This window comes from Ascaphus truei, chromosome 4 (assembly GCF_040206685.1).
Source record: "Ascaphus truei isolate aAscTru1 chromosome 4, aAscTru1.hap1, whole genome shotgun sequence".
In the NCBI taxonomy this organism is placed as follows: Eukaryota; Metazoa; Chordata; class Amphibia; order Anura; family Ascaphidae; genus Ascaphus; species Ascaphus truei.
Window position 1 is genome coordinate 399104242 of NC_134486.1, and position 8434 is coordinate 399112675.

The 8434-nt window shown below is 53.9% G+C and overlaps 1 protein-coding gene across 1 annotated transcript in view; it reads left to right on the forward strand.

Annotated features, from left to right (window-relative positions):
• The first annotated feature begins 1985 nt into the window (after positions 1 to 1985).
• The window catches only part of TRIM35 (tripartite motif containing 35), a 12243-nt gene continuing 5794 nt past the window's right edge, over positions 1986 to 8434 (forward strand). Inside the window, exon 1 of the mRNA XM_075594876.1 lies at positions 1986 to 2104. Within this exon, the coding sequence (XP_075450991.1) occupies positions 2083 to 2104 (22 nt within the window). The 5' untranslated portion in view covers positions 1986 to 2082. The remainder of the gene's footprint in view (positions 2105 to 8434) is intronic.

Consider the following 8434-nt stretch of genomic DNA (forward strand, 5'->3'; position numbering starts at 1 on the left):
CCCCCTCCCTGCTCGGCCCCAGCATCAAATGACACGCAGGGTCATGTGACCCCGCTGCGTTATTTGCCGCTGGATTACCATGACGATGCGTGCTGTAAGGTAAGTGTTTTTTATAGGGGCCTCGCGTGGTCTCCCAGCCTTTAACTTAAATGGGGGAGAGCGTGGGACCTCTAACTGCCACGCCCCCCAGTTTGTGCACCCTGACTTAGAAGTTGAATTTAATGAATCACTGTAGGAATGGTTCCAATACCGATGGTGGGGCTTATTCTACAAACTTCGATAAAATCACTGCCAAATCGAATGTTTTGGCATGATCTTACCTCACGGTCTGACATGTGTTATCACGGTATTCAGAAAGCGTTATCGCAAGTCAGAAACCATGAGGTTGGAAAATGCCAAACTGCTTTTGCCATTTGCCATTACAGCTAGCTGCTAAGGAAATGAAGGGGTTAAACTAGAGTACCTAGTTTATTGCGGATAGAGTGGGTGGGTGAAGGGGTTAGTTGCCTCAGGGTGGGTGTTTAGGCATACCGGGAAGGTTGCGGGACGATTTAACCCCTTCATTACCTTAAGCGGTTACTAGCACGAAGGTAATGAAGGGGCTTTAATCGTTAAGGTAATGAAGGGGCTAACCCCTCCTGCTAGCCACCCGAGTGGCCCAACAACCCAACCCGGGGACACTACCCCCTTCATCCACCCCCTCTACCCCAAATTAACATTAACATACAATACAAACACTCATACTAGCCAACCCCCCAACAAGCACAGTAATGGGCAATATCCCTATTATCCAGATCTGGATAATGGCTCATTTGCCCATTCAAAATAAAACATTACCTAGTCAGTATATAGTAAATTAAAGTTGTACTTGCCCCTGCCAGCATGAAGGCTGCGCCCTCCGTCCTAATCTAAATCCTCCAAGTCTTCCATGGGCAGCAACATTGAAATAAAAAAAACGAACCATTGGCCACTAACCCTTTAAATTGCCTTAGCAGCTATAGTAATTAAAAAAAGAACATTTCTAAACTACAAAGTCCTAATACTGTATCCCCTTTCTTCCATGCAGAAGCACCAGAGCCGGAAGAGAAGGTATGTTTAAAAACTTCCAATTCTTATTGCATCTATTCACGCTTTATTTGTGACACAATCCATTGTAAAATCATTGATCATTATTTGTGACCTTCAATGTTTTGCCAACTGCCCTTCCCAGGTGTGTGACGTTAGATGTGATCTGCCATGGGACGCACTCCAACATCAGTCCATGCCTCTTAAATAACCAATCTTCTGTATCTCCGTTTTGGACGTTGTGGTTGATCTAACCGTGATAACCTCCCACATGTGCCTGCGTTAGATTGTGTACCAGGCAGCAGAGATCCAGGAGTCTCCTCTATATTCTACCCCACAACCCACATTTGCTTGCAAGTCTTTGTTTAGAAATGGTATACTTTTTCTATACTGCTGTAACCTGCATTTTATGCTTAATGCAGACATGATGCCCATACTGCAATGTGGCAATTTCAGGTGATAGTCCAGGCACACAGTCTTATCACAAAGTAGAAACTTTTATCCAGCATAAATCCTTTCTTTATGCTGGATTAAAGTTTCTACTTTGTGATAAGACCGTGTGCCTGGACTATTCTCTTTACCCTGATACCACTTGGGGACCTGGTAGGACACCCCCCCTTGGTCCGTGGGCACCGGCAGGTGACATTATAGTGCTTCATTGCTTGTGTGCCAGATCACCCTTTTCTATTGGCAATTTCAGGTGATGCCAAATACCATAATGTTTCATCTCTATAATCCCACAAAAATAAGAGGCCCTTTCATGTTGGACGCATTGGTACATGCATTACTGAAACAATACAGAAGACAATTTGACATGCACGTAATTAAATAAAGAAGTAATTATACAATATATAGTAGTAGGGCATGTGAGTTCAGGAAGATGTAAGTGATTATTTTTTTTGTTTGTTTCTGCAAAGAATTGCACATACTGCAGAGTGTCCCAACACTATCATTGAAGGTACTCTGATTGATGTAGCCCGTCATCTGGGTTCCATACAGTACCGTGCTTGTCGAAACATGCTTGGCTCTATTGATGTTGGTAAGTGAAGTCTGCCGCTCCAATTACAATGAAGGCTAAACATTTCTGGCAACTGGAAGAAAATGGGCCAAAACTGCGCTTTTTTTTTTTTTTTTTTCCCCTCACATTTTTAAAAGGAATATTTCCATAAAACATGGCAGATATGGACATCAAATATTGTTACTTTCCATTTTCTGCCTTTCTAGCAGGTAAAAGGCTTGTGATGTGTAGTACAATCTTTTACTCTCTTGGGCAGCGTTTCCCAAATGGTGGGTCGCGACCCGGCACCGGGCCACGGAAGCAAAATTGCTGGGCGGCCAGCGATGCTGGCGCCCGGTGTCCCTCCTCCCCCCACCCCCTCTTCCCCTCTCCTTGCGGCGGCGTGAGGTGCGGGATGGTGCTTAAGTGGTGCAGGCTGCCAACACCATGCTCCACCGCCCACAGGACACGATGCCCTGGTGTAGGAAGTGGTAGCGGGGGTGCGGGAGATGGGGCGGGCAGTGGTGGCTGCGCGGTTGCTGGCAGAGGCGGGGAGCCCCCTGCTTGGATCGCGGCCTTTCCTCTCTCCCCCGCCCCCCTCCAGTCACTCACATCTGTTGCTGCCTCGGTAATAGTGTGTTTGTGTCCCACTGGTCTGACCCACCCAATCTCACATTGGCCCCTGTGGTCTATCCAGCCCTCATTACATGTTCGTGTCTGGTGGTGCACCTGTAGGCAACAGGACTCCTGAGTCTCCCGCATGATGGTATTCGGGGATGTCAAGCCAGACAGGCAGCTGAGGTAGTGGGTGCGAGTCCTACCTATATCATGTGCAGCGCCTCCACCTCATCAGGATCTATGCGTATCAGGTAGATGGTCCTGATGAGGAACTCCTTCTTGGTGGTGAGGGCCCCTGTAGAGTAATTGTAGACGCACACCATGGGGTTCTCGTTGAACAAGTCATCTTTATTGTGCGTGGTGATAAGGCCCAGCTGCCCCTCACAGTAAGTGCTTCAGCCGCACATTGCTCGTGCTCCCCTTTAAAAGGTACGCCCTCCCAATGGAGTGGGATCCCCTCTCCACCGCAGGGATATCACCCCTGTGCCAGGTCCCTGGACACAGTTGGCCTTCTCTGGCTGGAATTAGAACAGTGCCACTAGTTACTGCACTAGCGGGCACCTCAGAACTTGCTGCTTCTCCTTTACCTTGTAACATCAACCCGCAGCAACCACACTAACTTTAGGCAGTGCAGTGCCTTATATACCTCAGGAAGCAGGCACATCTCTGATGTCACTAACTAGGGACTCAGAGTATGTAGCCCCTCCCATCCATACATAGGGCACCTCACAAGGGTGTGAGGGCAAACCTCCATAATTACTGCTGGCATTCCTGTAACTTACCAGGTTTTGCTGCCAGCAGGAGAGATGAATGTAGACATTGTTATTCATGGCTGTGTTTGTGTGTGTGTAGGGGGGAGAGTGTGTGTGTGTAGGGGGGAGAGTGTGTGTGTGTAGGGGGGAGAGTGTGTGTGTGTAGGGGGGAGAGTGTGTGTGTGTAGGGGGGAGAGTGTGTGTGTGTAGGGGGGAGAGTGTGTGTGTGTGTGTGTAGGGGGGAGAGTGTGTGTGTGTGTGTGTGTGGGGGGGGGGGAGAGAGTGTGTGTGTGTGTGTGTGTGTGTGGGGGGGGGGGGGAGTGTGTGTGTGGGGGGGGGAGTGTGTGTGTGGGGGGGAGTGTGTGTGTGGGGGGGAGTGTGTGTGTGGGGGGGAGTGTGTGTGTGGGGGGGGAGTGTGTGTGTGTGGGGGGGAGTGTGTGTGTGTGGGGGAGTGTGTGTGTGTGGGGGAGTGTGTGTGTGTGGGGGGAGTGTGTGTGTGTGTAGGGGGGAGTGTGTGTGTGTGTAGGGGGGAGTGTGTGTGTGTGTAGGGGGGTGTGTGTGTAGGGGGGAGTGTGTGTGTGTGTAGGGGGGAGTGTGTGTGTGTGTGTGTGTGTGTGTAGGGGGGAGTGTGTGTGTGTGTGTGTGTGTGTGTGTAGGGGGGAGTGTGTGTGTGTGTGTGTGTGTGTGTAGGGGGGAGTGTGTGTGTGTGTGTGTAGGGGGGAGTGTGTGTGTGTGTGTGTGTGTAGGGGGGAGTGTGTGTGTGTAGGGGGGAGTGTGTGTGTGTGTGTGTAGGGGGGAGTGTGTGTGTGTGTGTGTAGGGGGGAGTGTGTGTGTGTGTGTAGGGGGGAGTGTGTGTGTGTGTAGGGGGGAGTGTGTGTGTGTAGGGGGGAGTGTGTGTGTGTGTGTGTAGGGGGAGTGTGTGTGTGTGTGTGTAGGGGGGAGTGTGTGTGTGTGTAGGGGGGGAGTGTGTGTGTGTGTAGGGGGGAGTGTGTGTGTGTAGGGGGGAGTGTGTGTGTGTGTAGGGGGAGTGTGTGTGTGTGTAGGGGGGAGTGTGTGTGTGTGTAGGGGGGAGTGTGTGTGTGTGTGTGTAGGGGGGAGTGTGTGTGTGTGTGTGTGTAGGGGGGGGTGTGTGTGTGTGTGTGTGTGTAGGGGGGAGTGTGTGTGTGTGTGTGTGTGTAGGGGGGAGTGTGTGTGTGTGTGTGTGTAGGGGGGAGTGTGTGTGTGTGTGTGTGTAGGGGGGAGTGTGTGTGTGTGTAGGGGGGAGTGTGTGTGTGTGTAGGGGGGAGTGTGTGTGTGTGTAGGGGGAGTGTGTGTGTGTGTGTGTAGGGGGAGTGTGTGTGTGTGTGTGTAGGGGGGAGTGTGTGTGTGTGTAGGGGGGGAGTGTGTGTGTGTGTAGGGGGGGAGTGTGTGTGTGTGTAGGGGGGAGTGTGTGTGTGTGTAGGGGGGAGTGTGTGTGTGTGTAGGGGGGAGTGTGTGTGTGTGTAGGGGGGAGTGTGTGTGTGTGTAGGGGGGAGTGTGTGTGTGTGTAGGGGGGAGTGTGTGTGTGTGTAGGGGGGAGTGTGTGTGTGTGTAGGGGGGAGTGTGTGTGTGTGTAGGGGGGAGTGTGTGTGTGTGTGTGTGTAGGGGGGAGTGTGTGTGTGTGTGTGTGTAGGGGGGAGTGTGTGTGTGTGTGTGTGTAGGGGGGAGTGTGTGTGTGTGTGTAGGGGGGAGTGTGTGTGTGTGTGTAGGGGGGAGTGTGTGTGTGTGTAGGGGGGAGTGTGTGTGTGTGTAGGGGGGAGTGTGTGTGTGTGTGTGTGTAGGGGGGAGTGTGTGTGTGTGTGTGTGTGTGTGTAGGGGGGAGTGTGTGTGTGTGTGTAGGGGGGAGTGTGTGTGTAGGGGGGAGTGTGTGTGTGTGTGTGTGTGTAGGGGGGAGTGTGTGTGTGTGTGTGTGTGTAGGGGGGAGTGTGTGTGTAGGGGGGAGTGTGTGTGTAGGGGGGAGTGTGTGTGTAGGGGGGAGTGTGTGTGTAGGGGGGAGTGTGTGTGTAGGGGGGAGTGTGTGTGTAGGGGGGAGTGTGTGTGTAGGGGGAGTGTGTGTGTAGGGGGGAGTGTGTGTGTAGGGGGGAGTGTGTGTGTAGGGGGGAGTGTGTGTGTGTAGGGGGGAGTGTGTGTGTAGGGGGGAGTGTGTGTGTGTAGGGGGGAGTGTGTGTGTGTAGGGGGGAGTGTGTGTGTGTAGGGGGGAGTGTGTGTGTGTAGGGGGAGTGTGTGTGTGTAGGGGGGAGTGTGTGTGTGTGTAGGGGGAGTGTGTGTGTGTGTAGGGGAGTGTGTGTAGGGGAGTGTGTGTGTGTAGGGGGGAGTGTGTGTGTGTGTAGGGGGGAGTGTGTGTGTGTGTAGGGGGGAGTGTGTGTGTGTGTAGGGGGGAGTGTGTGTGTGTAGGGGGGAGTGTGTGTGTAGGGGGAGTGTGTGTGTGTGTGTGTGTGTGTGTGTGTAGGGGGAGTGTGTGTGTGTGTGTGTGTGTGTGTGTGTAGGGGGAGTGTGTGTGTGTGTGTGTGTGTAGGGGGAGTGTGTGTGTGTGTGTGTGTGTAGGGGGAGTGTGTGTGTGTGTGTGTGTGTGTAGGGGGAGTGTGTGTGTGTAGGGGGAGTGTGTGTGTGTGTGTGTGTGTGTGTGTGTGTAGGGGAGTGTGTGTGTGTGTGTGTGTGTGTGTGTGTGTGTGTAGGGGGAGTGTGTGTGTGTGTGTGTGTGTGTGTGTGTGTGTGTGTGTGTGTAGGGGGAGTGTGTGTGTGTGTGTGTAGGGGGAGTGTGTGTGTGTGTGTGTAGGGGGAGTGTGTGTGTGTGTGTAGGGGGAGTGTGTGTGTGTGTGTGTAGGGGGAGTGTGTGTGTGTGGGAGTGTGTGTGTGTGTGTGTGTGTAGGGGGAGTGTGTGTGTGTGTGTGTGTAGGGGTGTGTGTGTGTGTGTGTGTGTGTGTGTAGGGGTGTGTGTGTGTGTGTGTGTGTGTAGGGGGGAGTGTGTGTGTGTGTGTGTAGGGGGGTGTGTGTGTAGGGGGGTGTGTGTGTAGGGGGGTGTGTGTGTAGGGGGGTGTGTGTGTAGGGGGGTGTGTGTGTAGGGGGGTGTGTGTGTAGGGGGGTGTGTGTGTAGGGGGGTGTGTGTGTAGGGGGGTGTGTGTGTGTGTGTGTGTGTAGGGGGGAGTGTGTGTAGGGGTGTGTGTGTGTGTGTGTAGGGGGTGTGTGTGTGTGTGTGTGTGTAGGGGGGTGTGTGTGTGTGTAGGGGGGAGTGTGTGTGTGTGTAGGGGGGAGTGTGTGTGTGTGTAGGGGTGTGTGTGTAGGGGTGTGTGTGTAGGGGTGTGTGTGTGTGTGTAGGGGTGTGTGTGTGTGTAGGGGGGGGTGTGTGTGTGTAGGTGTGTGTGTGTGTGTGTGTGTGTGTGTGTGTGTGTGTAGGGGGGTGTGTGTGTGTGTAGGGGTGTGTGTGTGTCAGTAGGGGTGTGTGTGTGTCAGTAGGGGTGTGTGTGTGTGTGTAGGGGGGTGTGTGTGTGTGTGTGTAGGGGGGGGTGTGTGTGTGTGTAGGGGTGTGTGTGTGTGTAGGGGTGTGTGTGTGTGGGTGTGTGTGTAGGGGGGTGTGTGTGTGTGTGTGTAGGGGGGAGTGTGTGTAGGGGGGAGTGTGTGTAGGGGGGAGTGTGTGTGTGTGTAGGGGGGAGTGTGTGTGTGTGTGTAGGGGGGAGTGTGTGTGTGTGTGTAGGGGGGAGTGTGTGTGTGTGTAGGGGGGAGTGTGTGTGTGTGTGTGTGTAGGGGTGTGTGTGTGTGTGTGTGTGTGTGTAGGGGTGTGTGTGTGTGTGTGTAGGGGTGTGTGTGTGTGTGTGTGTGTAGGGGTGTGTGTGTGTGTGTGTAGGGGGGAGTGTGTGTGTGTGTGTGTGTGTGTGTGTAGGGGGGAGTGTGTGTGTGTGTGTGTGTGTAGGGGGGAGTGTGTGTGTGTGTGTGTAGGGGTGTGTGTGTGTGTGTGTGTGTGTGTAGGGGTGTGTGTGTAGGGGTGTGTGTGTGTGTGTGTGTGTGTGTGTGTGTGTGTGTAGGGGGGAGTGTGTGTGTAGGGGGGAGTGTGTGTGTGTGTGTGTGTGTGTGTGTAGGGGGGAGTGTGTGTGTGTCTGTGTGTGTGTAGGGGGGAGTGTGTGTGTGTGTGTAGGGGGGAGTGTGTGTGTGTGTGTGTGTGTGTAGGGGGTAGTGTGTGTGTGTGTGTGTGTGTGTGTAGGGGGGAGTGTGTGTGTGTGTGTGTGTGTGTGGGTGTAGGGGTGTGTGTGTGTAGGGGGGGGTGTGTGTGTGTGTGTAGGGGGGGGTGTGTGTGTGTGTAGGGGGGGGTGTGTGTGTGTAGGGGGGGTGTGTGTGTGTGTAGGGGGTGGTGTGTGTGTAGGGGGGTGTGTGTGTAGGGGGGAGTGTGTAGGGGTGTGTGTGTGTGTGTGTGTGTGTGTGTGTGTAGGGGGTAGTGTGTGTGTGTGTGTGTGTGTGTGTGTAGGGGGGAGTGTGTGTGTGTGTGTGTGTGTAGGGGGGAGTGTGTGTGTGTGTGTGTGTGTGGGGGGGGGGAGTGTGTGTGGGGGGGGGAGTGTGTGTGTGGGGGGGGGAGTGTGTGTGTGGGGGGGGAGTGTGTGTGTGTAGGGGGGAGTGTGTGTGTGTGTGTAGGGGGGAGTGTGTGTGTGTGTAGGGGGGAGTGTGTGTGTGTGTGTAGGGGGGAGTGTGTGTGTGTAGGGGGGTGTGTGTGTGTGTAGGGGGGTGTGTGTGTAGGGGGGTGTGTGTGTGTAGGGGGGAGTGTGTGTAGGGGGGAGTGTGTGTAGGGGGGAGTGTGTGTGTGTGTGTGTAGGGGGGGGGGTGTGTAGGGGTGTGTGTGTGTGTAGGGGTGTGTGTGTGTGTGTAGGGGGGAGTGTGTGTGTAGGGGGGAGTGTGTGTGTAGGGGTGTGTGTGTGTGTAGGGGTGTGTGTGTGTGTAGGGGTGTGTGTGTGTAGGGGGGTGTGTGTGTAGGGGGGTGTGTGTGTAGGGGTGTGTGTGT